Consider the following 23512-nt stretch of genomic DNA (forward strand, 5'->3'; position numbering starts at 1 on the left):
CTCAGGTGTGAGAGAGTAAAAATGTTCCCTCGTCTCTGTTGATATTGAAGCTCTGCTTCCTTCTCTCAAAGGCTTCTTTGATCCAGCGTTTGTGTTTGTTTCCTTCTGTCTCAATATTTATAGCCTAGAGGTGAGTTTTTTTTTTCAGCTTTTGGCTAATGCCATTAGCCTAGCAAATCAGACCTAAACGTAACTTTGGAAGCAATCAAGAAAGAGACGATGAGTATGATTAGTTGTGTTAAAGCAGCACAGCCATGTTTGTTTACATCAGCTTTGTTGTTCGCCTGCTTCCATGCTGGCTCGCTTTCGATTGGCTACATGCCTTTATGTTTTATTTTTGGCTACATTCCGTTCTACATCACATTTCTCTGAGACAGGACTCGGTGATCATCTGCTTCCCTTCACATACAAAGATTCTTGGTCATAAATATTTAACACGTCAGGGTTAGGGTTCACTCATTACACATCTGATATCTTATAAGATAATCTTACAAGACCTAGAAAATTGGGCGTTTGCTGTCTTTGTTGAGAAAAGAGGAAAATCAGGACAAAAACAGCTCAATTATCTTCATGTGTGTACCCCTTTACTCATTGTAGGCAGGCTTTTTGCTTTTGAAACTTTCAGGATGACATCATTAGAAAGCTTTGGCTGGTGCAGAGCTAGCATTAAGTCCTCACAGCAGTGTGCTTAGTGCATTGGCAAACACGTTCCAGTATAAATCCTATGTGATTAGTATGTACCATGTTTGAGTTCTAGCTTTGGTTCTCACTGTTTTACGAGAAGAGCAGGATGAGCTCACCGCTGGCTGCAAAAACAAGCTCCCATTTTGACAACCCCACCTTTCTTCTCTCAATTTGTAGAGGAAAAAGGTCAGATGAGTTTTTCTGGAATCATTTTCATAGTACAAAGCAGATATATAATCATTTATGTCTACAGCACATTTTTGAAGGGTATACTGACCACACAAAAAGCTGGCAATAGTTTCTATCCTGAATGCATCCTTGGATTTATCACAACAACTGAAAGGAGCTTTTAGTGGCTTTTAGTGTCAGCATTTGATCATTACAGACACAATTACCGCCAGTAAAATCTAAAAGCCCAATGAATTCTTATGGATTTTGTATTGTACTTTTTTGCTCATTCTTTTGTTGGCATAGTTTTGTCTAAAATCAAGAACTGCATTGTTGACAAACTTGTGTACCATCCTTCAACTCTGCTCATTAATCCTCCAAGTGATCTTTTTTCTTTTTACTCTCCAACTTCATGCTTCTTTTTGTCACATGATAAGATATTTATCTACATGTTTCTTATGTTCTTTCTGACAGGAGGTTTATCTGAATGTTAACTGAGGCTTCAATGTCACACTTTTTAACTTATGCCTTGCAAGCTGTTTGAAAGCTGCTAGTAATGTTCTACATTGGGAGTTTGCATGTTCTCCAAGAGCAGGGGTGCCCAATGCGTCGGTCGCAGAGGTAGAAGAAAACTCTCCTCCAGCCCAAAGTCGCCCGACCGGGGACATTTTTTTGCAGCATCTTCAATAAACGTATGTGTTTGGAAGCCATTGAAGTTCTTCTAAAGAACAAAGTGAGCTACAAATACTGAAACGCTCTGTGTGCTACTGACTGGCACTGCTAAATGTGTTTTTTATTGTGGGTCTTTGATGAAGTGAGCAGCTGTGTTTGGTGCTTCGGTGGATTTGAATCTGTGAGATGATTTGAAATGCTACTGTAAATAAACAAGCTGACCATCACACTTTCACACAGTTTTGGTTCTGCCAACATGAAATGGAACGGCATTTTCAAAACTGTTTTCTTTATTGTATTTTACATTTTTTAAATATATTTCAATTCAACTCAGTTTTTAAGCGTTGCTGTTTCTATATTATTATTGCATTTGAATATTCTACAAATATTTAATTATTTTAATTATTAAATAATTTGAATCGTGTAAATATTACAAGTATAACCCCTCAACACAGTAGATTGCAAAGAGCTGTCTGTGGTAGAGGTAGCTTGCAAGCCAAAAAAGTGTGGGCACTCTTGTTCTATAAGCAGGTTTATAAAAATGAAATTTTGAACAACTGAACTATTGCAGACAAGCCTGGGATATTTCATGAACAAAACTGTGTCCAGGCCTGTATATTCATCTGTAATATTTCTGACTGCATGAATGGATGAAAGATGGATGGATACTGACTAAAATTCTACATCGGATGCACTAAATCAGGTTGTACAGCCTGACGACTCAACATTGTCTGATTTGGGCAGTGTATCTGCGACTGCAGCCTGCTCCTAAGGGAGCTCCTCTGGGAGATGTCAGCAGTCTGCAAAAGGTTGGCGACCTTGACAATAATAGACAGCTGTTCTGACTTTGCCCCAACAGCTTAAAAGCTGTTACCAAAAAGTATAACAGAGGACACTGCCAACCACACACTAAGAGGACACATCGTTTCTATCTTCAAAAACAGACTGAGGTTTTCCAAATGGGACCCAACTTATCCTGTTCTGACAAAACAGGATCTGTTTTATTCGACCAGTCCAGGAGTTTGTCCACCTGCACATATTGCAATGTTGGAGCTGAACCACCAATTACTTTGAGGTCGAGACATCAATACAGCTATGGTTGGATTCAACTCTAAAAACAAGCTTCTTCTCATTGTTTTTTAACCTTGGCTATTCTGCAAGTATACAATGTTTGATTAGGAACATAACAATTCCCTTTATATTGTAATCATGGCATAACATTTGAAGTGTCTAAGTAATGTTCCCGCATTTTTAATGTCTCACTTTTAAATACTCTGCAAAAAAACAAAAAAAAAAAGCTGCTAATCATAATTGGCCGTTACCATAGGAACACAAAGCAGATAGTTGCAACATTGCACTCAGAGAAGAGGGAAAGTGAACACTCTAAGCCTGTATTAATTTAATAATGTCAGTAAGTGAGTCAGTCAGGGTTTTCTCTTCTTTACCGTCTTATGGAACTTTATAAGTCTACATCTATTGTTTTCTCATGGGATCCAGCATTTGGCAGACTCCCCCATCAGTTAGAATCTGTGACTGCACCAGAGAGTCGCTCTATCTGCTTGTTTACTAACAGCTACACTGTCCCTCACTTTAAGCTCTGTTATCGTAGCGACCCAGGGCCACGTGAGTAAAATGCAGAGGTGCAGTTTTAGCGCTGCCTGTAGTTGTGTGTGTGTGTGTGTGTGTGTGTGTGTGTGTGTGTGTGTGTGTGTGTGTGTGTGTGTGTGTGTGAGCCAATCCTATCTAATCTGACACAGGATGGAAGGCAGGGCACACCCTGGACATCTTGTCACACTATCACAGGGTTAACACACAAACTATCAAAGGCACACACACTCAAACAATAACACCAATTTAAAATCCAACCGAAGATAGTGGGAGGAAAACAAAGTATGTTAAGATAAATTCAGGCATGAAGACACTGAAGTTGATAATGTCAAAGAGTGACTAAACCCCAAACCCACTTTTTTATGGTGAATACATACTGTATGTATTTGGGTATTAAGTAGTGCTGCTGATTTATCCTCGTCCAATATTAACATTTTAGCAAAAGTTTTTTAATTTTGTGTATTTAGTTTTAAAATGTTAGAGTGACTTATTTAGATTATCGTGCGTCACCAACTTTCACTGTTGGCCCCGCCCCTCCAATAAAAGCTGAGAGGAGGGAGGAGGGAGGAGGGTTTCCTCCAATCACGTTTGTGACTCTGTGCTTCTATAAAGATCAGATTCTGCACTAATCAGAGGGTTCATCAAGCTAACTGTGTGTTCACAGACATATCGCGTGTATCCCCATCTGTGTGTGCGAATGTTCGTGTAGTTCTTGTTGCGTGTGTGTGTCTTTCTATGTGTGTGTGTCAGTGATAGTGTCCATAGTGTTGCGTGTGTGTGTGTGGGTGCAACTTCACATGGGGACTGTGTGTATGTGATTGTAGTTGTTGATCACTGAAGCGCTGTGAATATGCAGCGCTCCCTGAGTGGGCGTGTCTTACTGCTTCAGGAGCCCCGCCCATAATCCAGGCAGTTTATGAATTTCCCTCCTAGTGGCAGGTCAGCAGAAAGCAGGGGTTTAGTTACTCTTTACGGATGAGTGAGGTATCAGGAAAACCTATCATTTATCGAACCAAACGGACTCATGTCTCAGCAAAACCTCCGTCAGATGAAAAGGTCTCACTTGTTAAACCAAACACTGTCAAATGACATGGCCTCAGGCTTCAAAATAAAAGTCATCAGACTCAACAGCCTCAGACCATAAAACCCGACATGGTGGGTTTTTTTTTAAGGAACCGGAAGTACACAACAAACTTTTCAAAAGTTACAATATATCAACGTATTGTTCGATTATTAATTATATAGTTTAATGAAACGTTGATATATCTTAAAGTGGCAGTATTATGAAAAAAATAACTTCATAATGGTTTTTCTACAGTGATATACTGTACATTCCTTTAACCTCATTCAGAAGGCCAAAGTTTAAAAAAGTTATGTTTCCTCCCTCCCTTGCTATTCCACATTTTGTAAAAAGTGTTGAAATTTTCTCACCTCATGACTCATAAGTTGATAACTCCTCCTCTTGACAGCTTTCCACTTACTCTCGTATCTAAAGCACTACATATTAAAGATGCCACGTGTATTTCTGGTTTCTTCAAAATTTGCCATGTTGTGTCTTATGGTCTGAGGAGGTTTTATTAGAGGCCATTTAGTCTGATGACTTTTATTTTGAAGCCTGAGTCCATTTGGTTTGATAAATTTCCTGATGGCTCACTCTGAGACCTGAGGATGTCCTGAAATGTACACCGTAAAAAGGGGATAAGTTAGAAAATCAGTGGTCAGACAGATCAGATGAAAATGCTTTGGGCAAGTTTAGAGAAACATACAGTAGATTGTTATCTTTGGACAAGGAATGCTGCACATGGTGCTGCCGGAATAGATGATGTGACTATGGTTAATGTTTATACTGAAGTCACAAAAGATGGGAAGAAAAAACTCTATGAGCTACTTGTTAAATGATAAATATCGCGATTGTACCAATAGACAAACATTTGGCGGCAGCGTCTCACCCTGTGGATGGGGTCATGATGCATCCGCCTCGATCAGCAGTCATCCTGCATCCGCAGCCTCGCTCCGGCGTGTCGTGGTTCATCCCAAAATTGTGCCCTAACTCGTGTGCCAAGGTCACAGCTGCACCCAGTGGGTTCTCTGAGTGATCCTACCAAAGAAAGACAAAACATAGCACGCTAATCACTAAATTCATTCAACACTCTAATTGTCTTGGTAGGAAGGATTTTAATTCAAGGGGAAATCTCTGTTCAAAGAGGAAACTTCCTAACCTGAAAACTTTTACCCCCCTTCCACTTTTTTCTATTACTTATTCTGCTCATGGCAGCATGACTTCGTCTGTCATTCTATTACCCCTGCAGACCAAATCATACCAGCTGCCAGTAGAGACTCTTCCTGCAGGAAGCTACTTAAACTTGCAGCTTTATAAATCGGGCCCGGCATTGATAAGCAAGTCTGCCCTTCACAAGACGGACAGAGATGGAGGAGGACAAGAAAGAAGTTTTTGGAAAAAAACAAATCAAGGGATACGGTATAGAAAGGAGAATTATTGTTATTATGTTGTATACCCAGAATGTCCTCCACAACCAAAGTCATTAATGTGTTAATTTGAGTCTTTGCTTTTAATAGTGAGCGTGTGCATATATGTGATATTTCTGTCAGTTTGAAAGATTTTAAATGACATTAATGTGTTTATTGTGAACCAGCCGCGACAGCCTGGAGTTCTCTATGACCTTATACGTGATATGGAAGTATACTGGATTCATGCATAGTAATCAGTAATTTTACAGCAATTAATTTGACTCAAATCAGTACATATTGTAATACAAAAATAGATTGATTAAGTGGAATAGTAATTTACTTAATTACAAAAAAAGAAGAAGTCTGGAATGGACTTAGCACATATTGAAGGATTGATTGATGAGAGGAGTTATGAAAAGTATCCAACACTCATCAATCATCTTCTACATTTGACTGCTTAACACTTCCGTAGCCAAAGACTCAATAACTGAGGATTAAAACTTTGATATAGACAACAGCAGACAAATAGGTTGGTTTCTATATATGGATTCCAACCTTCAATTTACAAAAAAAATGGCCTTTTCCGACATAATCTTACACTTATCTCAGTCATCAGTCGAATAATCTTTTATCTTAAATTAAGACGAGATAATTATTCACTCATTCATTCAAGTGTAGGCAAAGACTAAAAAACTTGGCTGATATCAGGGTCAAGTTTTTTACTTCACAGTTGTACATTGATTATTTTCTACTTCAATAATACTTAAACACAACAACCAAAACCAGTGAGAATAAAGGTATATTTTTGGTATCTGCAAAGCATGAAGTGCAAATAGTCACACGGACTGGACTCAACAAGGAGGAATAATAATAAAGAGATTTATTAGCAAATTTCAGGTTTAATATAATAAAAAAAACATGTTTTATACACCTAATAGATCAGCTAAAACTAGAAAAACAAGAACCACCCTGAAGCTACATTTGCAATCAAGAAACTCCATGCAAAAAAAAGCAAGCATATTAAAGTTAATGTAATTCCATGGGCTCAAGATGAAATTCTGTTATAATTCACTATATAATAAAAAATAAACCCAGCATGTGCATCCACATTGATCTACTAACTAGGTGCGATAAAGACTGCATCCATCAAACAAACAAAACTATTAATAATTTAATGTGTTTGCCTAGCACACACATTGTGAGTGCATTTGTTTTCCAGGTTTGACACGCAGGTCTTAACTGTCACAGCTTTACCCAAAGCTGGTGGCAGGTCCTGTTGCAATGAGGAGGAGTCGGCTAAACAAAAGGCAACGGAGAGAACAAATCTTTTCTACTTCAATCAATACTTCTGGAATTAATTCATCAAAAGTGATTCATGTTATGTCTTACAATTAGAAATGAGTGATATTGTCGGTCCACAGATATTATCTAACTATAATTTGACACAAAATATAAAAATCGGTACTTGTTTTTCCACCGACATTGAAAAACCAACATTCTGATTTTTGAGAAAATACATTAAATACAAATATGGCATGTTTTCCATAACTAAAGTTGAATAAGTATCTTGGTTATGCTCACATTCGTAAGGACTAAACCGCACTCCTTTCCATGTCTCAGTTTACAGTAACATCTGTATTCCTTGATGCCGCCGGCGGCATCAAGGAAATGCGATCTGGCACGCTCTGGGGTGCTTGGTCGGTGCGCCTGGGGGCCGGCGGGGCAGCTTGCAGCATCCCCTTGGTGCCCTCGGCAACTATGGGCGTGGTTGTCATCCCTGGGGGCGCTGCTCTCGGTGCTGCTTCCGTTCCGGGTCCTTCTGGCCTGGGGTCCGGACCCTGCTGGCTCTGGGCCCAGCGGCGGGCGCCCGCCGGCTGCCCGTTCCGCGCGGCTCTGGCCATCTGCTGGGCAGGGGCCTTGGCTCCTCTGCTGGGGTCTCGGGCGGGGGGCTCTCTGGGCCCTTCCCTCGGGCGGTTGGGTGCTTGGGTGTGGGTGGGTGGGGGGGCTGGATGCTGGCGGGGGGCCTTGGGGTTGGGGGTTGGGGTCGGTGGGGGGATGCGCTGGGTGCTCGGCTGCTTGGGGCTTCCTCGGATGTGTGTGTGGGGGACGGTGGCTGCCTCTCGGCCTGGGATCTTGGGAGCATCTGGGGGGTTGCTTGGCCGCGGGGGGGGGGTGGCCTGGGGCTCCCTGGCCTCCGCTCTTTCTGCTGGCCTGGCTGCATCTGCGGGCCCAGGGCAGTTCCTGGGCTTGCAGTAGCGGTTTTTTTTTTTTTGCACATATGCTGGTATACGAAGAACAGTCTATTCTTCCCCACCTTTTCTATTTCCTGCCTTGAGTCTCTCCTCCCTGCTCCCTTTCCCCCTTCCCCCACCCCCTCCCCCTCCACTTAGGTGTAACACTGCTCTCCCTTTTTATATCCTCCCTATAATAAAAGATTTCTTACCCTTCCTTAGGGAGGGCTGGTGATGGTCACAATTAAGCAATAAAATAAATCAATGTATTTTATTGCAATAACAAAATATGCATTGCTGTCTCATAATGATTGCACTTCCTGTGGTGTTGACCTTTGACAGCATGTGCAGACAAAAAAAAAAAAAAAAAGACTACTTTTATTCAATCTTGTTTTCCTCAGATCATTTAATGTCTCCCAGATAGCATCATATAGTTTATCCTAGGTATATTCAGATTTGCAATAATTAATTTTGCTTATTGATCGCAGATGAACATGAAACCCTCACTTTCCAACCCAATTTAGCACTTTTTTCTTATTAAAACAGGCCTAAATAGGAGTCAAAAATGAATGGATCAATAAGTAAATCAGGCCCTTTAGAATGCTGTTAAGTCAATGCAACATTGGCTGGATAATATTGAAAACCCTGTTTTTTAAAAAATAAATATTGTCATCATTGTGAACTCTGACGGGATGATTCACATGTGCTTCCTTTGTACGTAGGTTGGCCTTCAGGGTCACTTCCTGCTCCGATTAACCAGCAGCGTCATGACACATCCAGGCCCATTCCTGACAGGAAGTGTGGGTGAACGTTTCCCTCGGTTTTCGTCACGTTTACCCATGCGTCGCACATCCACAGTGAATGTAAGTTTCAGACAGTGTTTCCTGACAACTGAATGTAATCTGACTCTCAGCAGAATTGACTGAAACTCTCTGAAGCGGCAGCCATTGCACAGAAGGTCTTTGGCTTTGCTGTGAGGGGTAGAAAAAGGCCTTACCAGACTGTCATTTTAGAATTATTTGCCGTCATATGAAAACGCCCTCAGACAAGACAACGGTACCACATAGAACAGCGGCTCTCTAACTTCTTTGTACCTCCTTTGTCTGATTACAACATTTTGCTCCGAATTCTGTGAAAAAAACAACTATAGATCATAATGATCGATTGAACGAGTGATAACACACATTTTAAAAATCTCATTTTGAAAATACAGTAGGTGGTTCCTGAATAGATTTATTTCTATAGTTTTTATCATGTCCGGTCATCTCCCTCCTGATGTGAGACCAAGGTTGACTCTTGTATTTTCAGTTCATGTCCTAATAATGATTATTTTCATCATTTTTTTTGTGTGTTTGTTGTGTCATTTTGTGTATTTGTTGTCTATTCTTTTAATTATTGTTTTTGTTGTCATTTTTGGGTGTTGTTGGTATTACTTAAATTATTCTGTCTGTGTGTGTGTGTGAGTTTTTGGTGTCGTTTGATTGTTTCGTATGTTGTTTTGTGTGTTTCTCTATTATTTTTGTGTATTTTGTAGTGACCTTGTGTGGTTTTCTCTCATTTAGTGTGTTTTTGTTGCCGTTTTGTGTGTTGCTGGTAAAAGTAATAGTAAGTACTTGTCTCTCTTAGTGTGTGTTTTTGTCATTTCGTGAGTTGCTGGTAATATTTAGTATTATCAATTTTTTTACTAAAAATAAATATTATATTTTTAATGCTTTCATTTGATAATTTTCCCCTCTCTCTCTCAAGTACCCCCTGTAGTGCCATCTCGCATCGTACCCACATTTGAGAAACACTGACTTAGAACATAACTCACAGATGGAAACATGTAGAAATAATGAACATCAAAGTAGAATAAGACGTTTGTAGCACATTAACACTCAGTAATGTATGGTTTTCGAGGCGGTTCATCTCTTCTGACTGCCCTCTAATTGTTTATCTGGCTCTTTAATCTGGATCGAGACCATCTGCTTTGTGTAACTAATGGTGAGGACAAACATCTGGAGAAACCGCATCCCAGAAAAGGCCAGCAGAAAGCATTAACCATTAGGAGTGGATACACATCTGGTCTGTGTGATAATGGCATCGGGCAGATAACCACTTTGTAATTTGGCCTGAATGTCAAAGGCTGGTGGAAAGCAAAAGGATCTAAGCAGGCAACTAATTTAGCATGCATGCTGATTCAGGGCACCGAGGGGTGAAGCACAGTTGTGTGTAAAATATGCACTTTGCGTCAAAATTTCGTCTACGTGTGAGTGGTTATAAACAATTTATCACTTCTCATAAAAATGTAAATGGAGTTCACTTCTCAAGGGGTGGCATTTAGTTAACCCAACCCCCCCGCCCCCCCCCCCCTCGTGCTTCTCCAACACTGTCACACCACATTCAGAGGAAAGATCAGCAAACAGCGTGATGTCGGTCGACTCGGAGCACAATTAGCCAACATTGCACTTTTTCAAGCTGTCATCCATCAGCAAACTGTAAAAAGTCCCATAACTGAAACACAGACTGACGATTAAATGGAAACACGTCATTTTAGTAATGAAATGTGATAATGGTCATTAAGTTTTACATGACAACGTGTCTGAATACTGTCATTAATACCATCAAATTTAACACTTGTGACAGATAAGCTATAACCATAGTGGGCCGAATAGAGACACCCCATTGTGGACCATTATTGCACATAAATAGGCATAAAAAAGACCAACTTCCGGCTTTAAAAGATGTTTGAGCAAAGCCAGTTTCTAAAATTTTTCTGAGTATCACACTTGAAAAACTCATCACTGGCCACTGACGATGTCCCAGCACATAGTAAAGAATAGACGCACACGTGTTTCATACTAACCATGACAATGCCTCCAGACTGCTCAGCTGTACACATGCTCATAATGGGTGCCATGCCAATAGTCGTGCCCTGGAAGTAAACACCACTGGAAAAAAGCAGAAAGAAGTAAAGTAATTTGTTACATTTCTACATCCAACCGTTACTGAGGAAATTAATATTTTTGGTCATTATTTTTTAATTTCCGTTTCATGGAAGGCACATTGAACATAATCCTTATGTTCTTAGTCGTGCCATTTCTGAGTTCATGAATGTAGCTATACTTAGGGCCAGATTTTTTATTTTTTTTAATTGGTATCATTTTTTTTAATTTAATTGGTTTCATTGGTATTTTATTTTAAAAAATTTTACATTTTTTTTTCATTTTTTTTTTTTTTTTACAGACCTTTTATTTTATACAGATGCCTTTGTGGAAAATAAATAAAGGTCCAATTGTGCAAAATTCGGTCTCTTCCTTTTTAAGTTTATACTAGTGCTGTCAACAAATTAAAAATATTGTGCAATGAATTAAATATGCTCTGTGATGAATTCATCTAATTAATCTCTTTTTTAATCTCACCTCAAAATTGCTGAGAAACGCCATTAACTTGAGGTATTTTCATTTAAATTACATTATTATGGCAGATCATGCTCTGTGATTAATTAATCTAATTAATCGCTTTTTTAATCTCACCTAAAAGTTGCTGAGAATCGCCCTCAACTTGATGTATTTTCATTATTGTGACATACTGAAACATTTATGTATAACAAAGTAGTTTTATAAAGTCATTTATTGGTTGTTTTTAACAGACTTGAACCATTTACATTCCACTGTATATGAGACTATAAAGGGCTGCTGACACCTTTAGTTTACACCATCAGGGAGAAAAAAAAAAAAAAAAAAAAAAAAAAATATATATATATATAATTGCTGGAGTAACATCAAGTAATCACTGAGCTCAACATTCTCTCCCACCGATAGTGGTCGACTGTCCACTACAATCATTTATCCACTGACTTTCGTTCCAGTGTAGCGTCCGTAGGACCGCTGTCCGTGCTAGCTGCTACATAGTTAGCATTGAGGTGGGAGGGCCAGAAGACCTCCGTTGATCCACAAACTCTTTCTTGCACAATTTGCACGCAACTGGGCTTTAGTTTTCCATCTGGTTTGTTTTTTTTGTTTTTTTAACTAAAATGAACGCGCAGAAAGACTTCTCAGGTTCTACCATTGTACTCAGTGCATCAGTTTTATGGGTTTACCAGAAACGCGTGTAATGAGAAAGGTTCCGCGCTCTTTGGGGTGCAAAAAAAACAAGCAATTAACGCGATTAATTTTTTTAGCGCGTACATTTTTCCTGTAATTAAATAAATAACGTGTTTAGGTGACAGCCTTAGTTTATAAATAAGATGTTTACTGTATGCAAGGGAACCGTGGCAAGATTTATTACAAAAATAAATATGTGGGGTGAAAGTAACTTATAACTTTTACTTTGAGTACTATCTATCTTTACTCGTACTCGTGTATTTTATGTACTTGAGTACAATTTCAATCAAGTAGCAGTACTTCTACTTGAGTAGGTTATATCAGTACTCTTTACACTTCTGGGTCTAGTTAATGTGCAACCTTTTCAATATTAGTCGTTTTTATGTCATGCAAAATAAAAATAAAAAAATAAATCACATTATACAGAATATAAATTGTTGATTTAGAATGTATGTAATGCAAACTTTTAGTTTTTAAATGATAATTCCAGCAAAATTCAAAGGATCTTCTAAAAACCCAGATGTAATGTACTGTATGAGTAACTTTATAGTTAGACGAGCAGTTAAAACTGTGCAGGTGAAGATTGGTTTTACGGCTCCACCAGGAGAAATTATGGCAGATGTTTTCCGTATTTCATTGTGAAGGTATCAACCTTATGAGCTGAGCGTTGTCATGGGGTTTGGTTGGCAGCAGTTTGACTTTCCTCCAGTCCAGGAACTCATGCAGCGTGGTGAAGGGATCCTGAGTTATGGGACATTTATCCGAGTCACTCCACACTTCTAATCCCACCAATGCCACCCGGATGTTCAGAGCTCTGTAGAACTGAGAGTGAAAAGTAAACTGATTACACAAATTTTCAAAAGACTCTTGAACATGGAACACACTGTATACACTGTGGTGATTAGATTTACTGGATTATATTACTGAGGCATGTTCCCACTTCTTTTTTCCCCACTTACGGTAATCAAAGTGATTTAATTTGAAAGTACATGCTGTGTATGCCTTCAGTAGATCCACATGTCTGGCAAAGGTTTTAAGCAGACTAAGTTTAGCTGCTTTAGCTGAAAGTAATATATAATGCTGTCATTCCATTAATCTGCGGTAATAATTCTATTTTTAGAGTAGTGATTTATCCCTCCCGAGGAAAAAGGGAAAGGAGGATTTTACCTTGTCCACATAATTGGCTATTTCCGCCAGTCTCTGTTTCACCTTCTCCAAGTCTTTCCCATGTTTTTGAAACTGTTAAAAAAAAATAGATGAATATAAAGCACATACAATGGGTGCTTCTCCGCAAAAAACAAACACATTTGAATATATTTATCTGTACAGATGAGGAACATTACAAATAAGTCCTAAGCAATACATTTTTCATTTTTAAAGCAGTTTTTCAAGCTGTGACCATCTGGATTTTGAAATAGCTCCAGCGTAAATGGTTCAGGGTGTGAGCCACAGGGTGTAAGACTCTATTGGCAGTTATGACAACCTGCAATTCTTTTTATCCCAACTGCAGCTACATCAGAAATAGCTCTTTCCACCCCGCTGGGCAATCCACCTGCATCGATGCAGGGCCTCAAACAAACCCAACAACTTATTCTTGATCCAACTTTTTCTTCTGAGTTTTTATTTGTTCATTCAGGTCTGACCAGAGCATTTCCAGCAGGAAACCCCACACAAGGGTTTATCCACATGGGTTGTCCTGCTTCACTGAGAAGTAAAAACAGGACTTCCCGTCAAAGTGAAACAGCTAGCTGGTCATTGCACACTGACCCAATTTCCGTAGCTCCAGTGGGATCTGCTCTACCCTGATTACAGCTTGCCCTGTGTTTTTTCATTCTTCTCCAGCCCTTTTTCCTGTGTTTTTGATGCAATGTCTCTTATATTGTGAAAGGAAAGTAGTGCACGTGAGTTACCTCTCGGTTGTCTGCAACAATAATCAGTTCCACGTATTTTGTTGTCTTCTGAGCACTCCTTTTGTGCTAAAAGAAATGTGAAGAGATGCAGAGAAATTAGAAATGTTTTAAACCTTATAAAGGCCTTTTTATTTACAACTACACTGATAGCTTCCCAAAATCTAAACATACAATAAAGTGTAAGTACACCCTAAAACCATTTTTTTTCTGCTGAATACATACTGTAATATTAGGTATGCAGTAGTGTTGTTTATTGTTCCTAGTCCCACTCTTCACATTTTAGCTTAAGTATTTAAATTTTGCATTTTTTGCATTGGCTGAGATTAGATCAGTGGCGTCTCTTTGGATCAGTAACATCACTAAGTGTCACTGTTGGCCCCGCCCCTCCTATAAAACATGGGAGGAGGGACTAGGTTTCATCCTCTCACAGTCCTCGATTGACAGTTCCATGCAGAACTGTGCAGCGCTGTGGGGGCGGGGCTGCTGTGACTAGACGTGTCTTAACAACTCCAGGAGAAATGCCCATAATCAAGGCATTTTTTAAATTTCCCCCTAGTGGCATATCAGTAAAAACCTGGGGGTGTACTACTTATGAAGAGCACAACTAATATATTATAATGGGATACTTACAAACGATAGTACAGGTCTACAAGGCCTACTTGTTTCTTCCTTGTTCAACCTGGGGTCTATTCTCCCATCTGGACTTAAGCATTTTTTTGCCCGCCTTCAGTTACACACTTTTCTCCTGTGTGTATTCTCCGGTCCAGGTTTCTGACACGCCCATTACGCGTAAGGTCTGAAGCAAAGGAGGCGGACTGGGGCATGATTTGTTTGGGGGGGGCTGTGTAGAAATCACGGAACATGGAGTTTTCTCAACGCTTGTAAATGTCATTGAAATCGGTGAAAATGATAAATTACCCTTTTAATTTAAAACGCCTTCAACGTTAAACAATGTAACTGGTTGATTTGATCAGATTATCGATCTGATTATTGCAGTGTGAGAGGATCGGCCGCATTCTTCTGTCCGAGTCACACCTAAAATCTCTCCTTTTTCCCCCTCATACAACAACAAATGAACATTTGTTTGTGTGGAAAGCCTGATTTCATGAACTTTTTCCATCCCTGCATTCAGAAATGATTAGCGTATCATCGTCATCTGTCACCAATACGGAACCTGCTCTAAAGCGTGTGAGTGCGCTGCAGGTTCGAGGAAATAACCTTGCAGAGCGTCCTGAGATGTTTGCATTGAAACAAAACCATTGGCTTCCTACATAAAACGCAGTTTTAAATATAAATTGTTTAATGGCTTATGGAGCTGATGTGAGCGAGTCCAAGATAAGCCTCATTTAAAAATGTGTGGGAACAGTTTCTGGTATTCATCCTCTCATGCAAATTTCACCAACCTCCGCATATGACAGCTTGTTTCATTATTATTTACTCTGTAGTGGATCAAACTGTGGCTTTACATTAGACATAGTATGAAAATAGTTGGACATCACTGTGGCAACGTGGACAGAAGTCTGCATCTGTCAGAGTTTTAATTAATCAAGCAGCAGCAGCTGAAGCACAACTCAGGTGATCACAGCTCTCAGCTCCACGATGCACGAGTCCAAGTCCATATTTCTAGGAAAATGACCTAAGCAGACTGGAAAATACGAGTTAGGCCAGATTTGAATGGGAACGCCCACATTTCAGGGCTGCTCCACCCAGAGTGAGTAACTGGGATGGAGGCACGCAGCGACTGACTGACTTAAAGAACCCATGTCATGTTATTTTTCAGCCAGGTTTATTTTCCCAAACTCGGTGTTTGGGTTCACCCTGCAGTAAGAAAAGAGCAAATCACCCTCTAACTAACGACTGAGGGAATCAATGAAAAAAACACTTTGTGCATGTGTATGAAGCCCAAATAGCACTTTTATGATGTTTAAAGCACAGAAAAGTTGATTCAGCATAACATGGGCCCTTTAAGTACAGGGGGAAAATAGTGAGCAGACAAAAACAGCGCCACTGCGTGTCTTTTTGGACTTACTCGCATGGGAAAATAGACCCTGCGATTAGCAGCTTGCACAACTTTCAGGAGCTAACTGCTATTAACATGATTACCTAAAGCTCAGTGAATGAAGTTTTTAGCACTTTTGTTTGTCAGAGTGTGATTTTCACAACATATTCAGCGTTACATTTCCTGTTCATAATTTGTCTGAAGCCAGCTGAACTCCTCTACATGCTTCTGTTGTGGAAACCCCAAAGCGATGTTTAATGATGCTTCTTTGACAATAATTACCATTAATGTTATGATAATCTGTATAAAAAAATATTTCAAAAGAAATTACAATTTATATCATTTACTTATTATTCTAAAGGTTTTAGTTTTGCAAACTGAGTGCTACTACAATGATTAATCATAATATACAAAAGGTTGATTATTTTGGTCTCAACAAATGTATTCTGTTTAATCACTGCTTAATAGAATACAAATAAATTGCAGCTTTACTCAAGGATCATTAAAACAGCACCCTACATGGAAGTGAATTTCACTTTCAGATTCCAATTGAGTTTTTAATGCCAGGAAACATGGACAGATGGATGCTGCACCTGTTCCACTGAAATCCTTGGCTTAACCTATTGCATGAACATTGACTCTTAGCTCTGAAAACAAGATAAAATTAATATCAAACTTAAGCTATAACCTGAGCCGACTGCTATGTTTAACAAAATGCCACATACAAATTTCTTTCTAATCAGTTGGAGGAGTCTGTCTTTCATTTAGAAAATGTTTGACCGTAAAATACGCAACAAAATTGTCCATATGAATGACAGTGTAATTTTTAATTCTAAAATCAAATGGAAAATAGTTGTGCTCCTATCTCACCCTTGTGTGGAAGGACTGGAAGGGGCTTTTAATGTGACTTTCAGGGGCAACTGAGGACATGTTGAAGCCATGGCCACAGGCTCCCGGGGTCAGCCGGAGTTCTTCTGCTCGGTAGATGAAATGAGCACCAGCGTCATTGCTGGGGACTGGTTCAATGATGAAAGTTTTGTTTTCAAGTGAGATGAAGCCTCTGCAGAAATAGAAAAAAGAAATTTAAAACAAAGAAACAAACAAAGAAAAACACAGCAGTTAATGTATTATTAAAGGAACGTCATGACTAACATGCTGTCTTCTGTTTTGGTAAATGTTCAATTCGGAAGGATATAAAACTGTGAATCTTAAGCCTAAGAAATATCTTGTGTGGAAAACTTTGTGTTATGATGGATCATTAGAGACAGCCAAAAAATAATCATGGATTTACACAAAAAGCTTCTGCAAACATAGACAATCAAATATGACATTTTTTCCCTTACAAGCTGTATCAGTGATGGGCTGCCAGAGAATTAAGTAAATATAACTATTGCAGTGGTAAATAGTCATCAAAGGGCAGATGATGCAGCTTGAATTCAAAACGATGCTTGTGTTTCTTACCGTAGGCCTGAACAGGTGCTGAGGGTAACGTCAGAGTTCGGATGTGCCAGCACTTCCCCATGATAGTAGCAGTTACTCTAAAGAGAGTTTGTTCACCGCAAGAAGAAAAAAGAGAAGAAAACATCTGAAGATCAAAAGCTGAATCCTACGATGGCTTATTAGGGCCACATTGAAATAAAAAGAAATCTGAGCACTACAAGATTAAAGTCGTAATTTTACGAGAATAAAGTCGTATCTTAAAAAAACTTTATTCTCATAAAATTACAACTGTATTTTCATAAAATTACAACTTTATTCTCATGAAATTACAATTTTATTCTTATACAATAACAACTTTATTCTCATACAATTACAACTTTATTCTTATAAAATTACAACTTTATTCTCATACAATTACAACTTTATTCTTATAAAATTACAACTTTATTCTGATAAAATTACAACTTTATTCTCGAATTATTACAACTTTAATCTTGAAATATTATGACTTTAATCTCCAAAAATAACAACCTTATTCTCATAAAATTACAACTTTATTCTCATAAAAATACAACTTTAATCTCATAAAATTACAACTTTATTTTTGAAATATTACAACTTTCATCTTGAAATATTATGATTTAATTTAATAAAATTTCAATGTTAAGATACAACTTTATTCTCATGAAATTACAATTTTTTTTCTCATGAAATTACAATTTTATTCTCATGAAATTACATTTTTTTTCTCATGAAATTACAATTTTATTCTCATGAAATTACAATTTTATTCTCATAAAATTACAACTTTATTCTTGAAATATAACAACTTTAATCTCGTAGTGCCCAATTTGTTTGTATTTCAATGTGACCTTCGTAGTATCCAGATATTAATGTCATTAAATTATAAATTGTGATTTTATAGATGAGTGAAAAGGACCTCATCCACACACACAAACACACAATAAAAGCAGTGTTTCCGTTCTAATGACTGCACTGTCACTCCTACCTAACTTAAAAAAAAGAAGAAACAAAAAGACACACTAACACAATTCCGACAGTGTCCTTCATCCTGATCATTTGAATTAGTATGCTGCAGAACAAGCCGTCCACATAACAGGCTGCGTGACATTAATGCAGCCTACACAGTAACATGAACATGCAATTCACTAATTGTTGATCCTTTATTATTATTTCCATCAGGCCAAGGCGACCAGAAGGAATATTTAAAGCTGCACAAACACAACAAAGAAAAGATTTGTGCGTGAGCTGAAGGATACTGAGGAAATTTGTCTTATCAAGTAGGGAATACAGACCTCTACTGTTTCAAACACCCCGGGTTTCTTAATTCAGCTGTTATTTACTATGCTGAACCTTTCCCTTAAACACCACAAGGAAACAGTTTGGACAAAGAATTAATGACTTTTAACTCTTAGCCATGAATTGTTTTAAAATTCTGGCACCAAGTTTGGCACCAGGTAAATAAAAAATATAATTTATTGGACTTGATAGGAAAGTAATGCATGAGAGACTTTTTATGCCAAGGTAATATCTTGTCAAAAATAGTGTTAGATACATTTTTAAAATTTTTTTTTTTTGAAACAGCACAGTGATAAGTGACATTGTGGTTGTAATTATTTGGCGTTGCCATCTTTGCCGGAATAGAAGCAGGAAAATCACTCTGCATTCAGATTATTTATAGTACATATCTTTCCGCTGACTTGTGATTAGCATAAATTGAACCGGCCGTTGAGTGCATGCGTGCGACTACATTATGCTCATCAGAGACCATACAATAGGTCCATTTGACAGCCCTGAAGCAATGGTTGTAACATCTTCCCACACAAAATTTAAGGTGTGTGAGACATTCTGTAAACTGACTTGTCAATCAGACAAAGCTTCTCCGTGTGGGATTTTAAATTGCAAATTGCTCTCCCAAAATGAGATCTCATAAAATGAAAGATCGGTTATACTTAGGTGGTTTGAGCAGTGCGTGAACTGATTTCAAAATGTTGGACAGGTCCTAAAATTTAGAGTGAAAGCAATATATTTTGGCACACATATTAAAACAAGCAGTCAAAAGCCGGATGACAGTAAATATCTTGCAAAATAGGAGAGGTTGTAGAAAGTGATGTGAAAGCTTGGAGGAAAAAAAAAATAGGGGTGTCTCGATACCAGCCTGAAAACGAATATCAAATTTTTGCAATTATTTTTTTATTTACTAGTACAGTGCCCGTTGGAAGTATGTATTCATATAGTGGGAGTTTAAGTATAGTTAATTATGACCAAATGAGTATGTGTTTGAAGGTTGGATGTACAAAGAGATGTACATACTCTGTACTCTGTAGTGTTATAAAGGGCTATATTTGCGGGTGCAAAATAAAATAGCGTGTGCAATTTCCCAAGTTTAATTCTATGGGACATGCACATGATTTTTCTAATTCTCTCGTGTTTTTGTGCATTTTTTGTATAATTATTGTTTTTTGTTGCGATTGTAGTGTAATTCTGGAATCATTTTGTGTATTTTTGTATCTTTTTTGGTGTCGTTTTGAGCAATTCTGTTGTTATTTTGTGTATTTTTGGATAAATATTTAGTTTTGAGTATTTTGAATCATTTTTGTCATTTGGTGTGTGTGTGTGACTCGCTACTCCGTGGCTCACACACACGCTTTAGCCGTGCACATGCACGTACACCAGGGACTCACATCAGGCCCAATCAGTGAGATTTGAGAGCTTTGCTAGTATATCAGTGTGAGCGCGGCTGCTCAGATGCCCCTCCCCCCTCTCCGGTCTAAACTATCTTCCTCTCTCGCTCGTGTGTTTGCAGTCCGTGTCTGTTTGGCTGCGTGCCCAGATATTGGCTCTGGCCGCACACGTGACTCTAGCTCATCCCTAAAAAAATGTGAACTTGTATGTAAACATGTTTACTTGAATAAAAAAGATGTGTGAATATTTACACAGGTTCATTTTTCCACATCATCATTTGTGACATGAAATTCATTTCACACGTGTATGGATGTTCTTCTCTCATCACATTCTACAAAGCTCTCCTATTTTTCAACATATTTACCATCATAAAACCAGACCAATAAAAGGGGATTTCAAAATAAAACCCTGATGGCAACATTGGCTGAAAAGCAACAAGCATAAAAACAGCTTATCATCAACTAGGCCAGAGGTTATACGGTATGTCCAGCTCAGGGAGAGCCGGAGGCTTTACAAAAAATCACATGGAGTCACCTCGAAGCAATAGAAAATAAAACTTCTCCTTGAACTGTCTACTCCTGTAGGTTTTTCAAAAAAAAAAAAAAAAGACATATCAGTAAATCCAAATGAAAACGTTGTCTTTCAAAAGAGAGACATTTTAGAGCACTTGGGAGAGTTGCTACACACCAGCCAGATCATGAAAAAAAAACAAAACAAAAAAACAGAACAAAAAACAAACTTGAGTGCCATCATACCGAGAAGTTGTGAGTGCCGGTGACTGCACTTCCATCCTGTCTGTAATGTGTCTCTGTGTAATGGCTTGCAAAAAGACCCCTGAGGAAGACAAAAGACACACAAACACAAAAGAATTTAATTATCTCTATGAATCTGCATTAGTGAAGTTACAGAAGGGAAACTTTCCTAATTGTGCGTTTATGTTCAAAATGCTTGTGAGAATTGGATGAAAGATTATGATTGTTCTCTGAATTCCACACGTCTTGCAATCATTTGCCACTTGAGTTGAATTCCTGCTGAGGTTATCATTTAGTGCATGTGATTTTTTGTCAGCGGATGTGCATGTCTTTGGAATCAGTATAAACTGATTGTGTGTTTTTCTCCTCAGGCTGTGAACAGATGGACACAGTCGGCGACACCCAAAGCATTGGCAGCAGAGAAGGAAGAGCACCCATTTCGTGCAGATGCATAATCACATTGATACGGGGCGGGATCGTCACAAGAAGGCGCACACATGCACCAAATGTAGAAAAAGACAGGAAAAGACAAAGACGTAGGGCAGACATAGGCAACTGGTGGCCCGGGGGTGCCCCAAAAATTGTATTTCAAGAAGTTGGAAGGAATGTGAAGCCCAACATAATACAGAAAATAACTCCCAATACCCACAAATTGACAGCAAAGTGCACAAAAAAAAACACTGCACATTATAGAATAGCTCTAAGGACACACAAACTGTCAACAAAATTACACAAAATGACAGGAAAATACAGAAACAACAAAATTACAGAAAGTGACCCGAAAAAAGGGATGGGCGATATTGATTATTATTATTAGTATTTCTGGTATTTTCACGCTAACGATAAAAATCATGATAAATAAAAAAATTCACAACTTAGTGTAAACAGGTTCCTTACAAACACAAATAAATCTGAATACATCAACACTGGACACAATAAAAAAGGCTACAATAGCTGCTGAATCAATATCACGAGGTGATATTTTATGATATTTGTGATATTTGTTCATGTGGATCACTATTAGTGTTGTTTCATGCCATTTATTACTTTCCTCACTTGAAATGAAATTATTTTCTTAAAAAAAAATGAAAAGAAATTATCGTTTATATTGTGGGATGACATATTCTTACTGGTGAGAATGTTTTTGACGATAAATCATAAACGATAAAATATCGCACATTCCTACTTCAAAATCGCACAAGTCGACAACATAAATGCATAAACACCAAAAATAACAAAAACACTCATAATGAGTGAAAACTGACCAAACCACAGACAAAAACAAAAAAAAGACAAACCCCCCACCCCGATTTATGCTCAGATAAATCATTATTCTAGTGCTGACACACTGTAAATGTTGATGTGGTAGGGCTGCTCAAATAATCAAAATTTGATTACGATTATATATACAGTATATATATATATATATATATATATTAAAAAAAAAATGTTTTATTCACTAAAAAAAAACAAACAAAAAAAACACTATTTGGGACATCTACAAATAATAAAGCTTGGCACACACGTTATTAATACTAACTTTGAGTTGTTTAATCCACACACATGCAAGCTCCTCCCCTCCAAGCTAAAGCTAGCCTGCATGGCAACACAAGGAAAGATGTTGCTCGTGGTCTTCAAACATGGCAGGAAAAACGCAGCAAAAACACTCAGTAAACAAGTGGGAAGTCAAATTCTCTTCTATGGGAACACTTTGGGTTTGATGATAAAGACCAAAAGCAAAGACGCGTCACGTGCAAGAAGTGTTTTGTTTTGTGCAAAAGTGCACATACTTGATTTTAGTGTTTGAAGGATTTTATTTATATTTAAAGAAGATATTTTATCTTTTTTTTGTACAAAAAATGAATAACTTTTTGGTTGACGAATAATTGTTTGAATAATCGTGATTTCAATAACGACAAAAACAATCAGGATTATTATTTTTTCTATTAACGAGCAGCCCTATAATGTGGCCCTCGGATCTTTTGCCACCTAGCTCATTTCTAAAATTAGCACCATTACCACCAGTCCCTCTCATTTCAAATAAATAAATAAACTGGTATAAAAAACACAGAATATTGCTTTGAACCATATTTGTTTTTGGCTCTAAAATCAGAGAGAAGCTGATAAATAGCAAAGCTTGTCAAATCATTTTGGCTGAAAGGAAAGTCGATTCCAAATATCCTGCATGTAGAGAAGATGGGATTTGTGTCATGCGTGGTAATACCGCGACATTCCCGTGCCGTTTTATTGAGGGCACGTTGGAAAAACCAGCTTTGGGCAGCCGTGGCCTCTCTGTGTAGTGGGCAAAGCTGTGGATTTACATGATGGGATCTCCCTGTAATCAAGTCCTTGGCAGTGGTTCACAAGTACTCGTTTGATGAAGACATGAATGTTCAGAGTTGTTTGAAGGATTTCCTTTTAGCTCGGTGCTGTGAGGACACTATACCAACAAAGCTGAACTGACCATACAACTTTCTTTGATTGTAAGTTAGCATTAAGGATGTAGTTTCTTATAATTATGTCTTTTTTTGTCTGTATTTTTTTTTATCAGAACACAAATCCAAGAGGGGTTCAAGTTAAAGATAGTACAAAAAACACTAGCTTTTAATGGACTTTTGCACATTTGGAAAAAGATGGTTTTGGCCACTAATTAAAGATCTAATCTACAGTTGTACTCCTGGCAAGCGGTCATAAATACAATATCTCTGTTAAACCTGGGATAATGTTCAAAGGCATGCACCACTAGAAACTAGGGATGGGCCAAAAAAATTGATTTAATCGATTCATC

General features: G+C 38.1%; 1 protein-coding gene across 2 annotated transcripts in view; it reads right to left on the reverse strand.

Moving 5' to 3' along the window:
- The window catches only part of adam12b (ADAM metallopeptidase domain 12b), a 117884-nt gene that overhangs the window by 48129 nt on the left and 46243 nt on the right, over positions 1 to 23512 (reverse strand). For both annotated transcript variants that reach the window (XM_028468579.1, XM_028468578.1), the window contains exons 4-11: positions 20728 to 20806; positions 17288 to 17364; positions 16697 to 16886; positions 13828 to 13893; positions 13085 to 13156; positions 12570 to 12739; positions 10678 to 10762; positions 5082 to 5230 (exon numbers count right to left, since the gene is read on the reverse strand). In XM_028468579.1, coding sequence (XP_028324380.1) covers positions 5082 to 5230; positions 10678 to 10762; positions 12570 to 12739; positions 13085 to 13156; positions 13828 to 13893; positions 16697 to 16886; positions 17288 to 17364; positions 20728 to 20806 — 888 coding nt within the window. The remainder of the gene's footprint in view (positions 1 to 5081; positions 5231 to 10677; positions 10763 to 12569; positions 12740 to 13084; positions 13157 to 13827; positions 13894 to 16696; positions 16887 to 17287; positions 17365 to 20727; positions 20807 to 23512) is intronic.

The sequence above is a fragment of the Gouania willdenowi genome, chromosome 15 (genome assembly GCF_900634775.1).
Source record: "Gouania willdenowi chromosome 15, fGouWil2.1, whole genome shotgun sequence".
Classification (NCBI taxonomy): Eukaryota; Metazoa; Chordata; class Actinopteri; order Blenniiformes; family Gobiesocidae; genus Gouania; species Gouania willdenowi.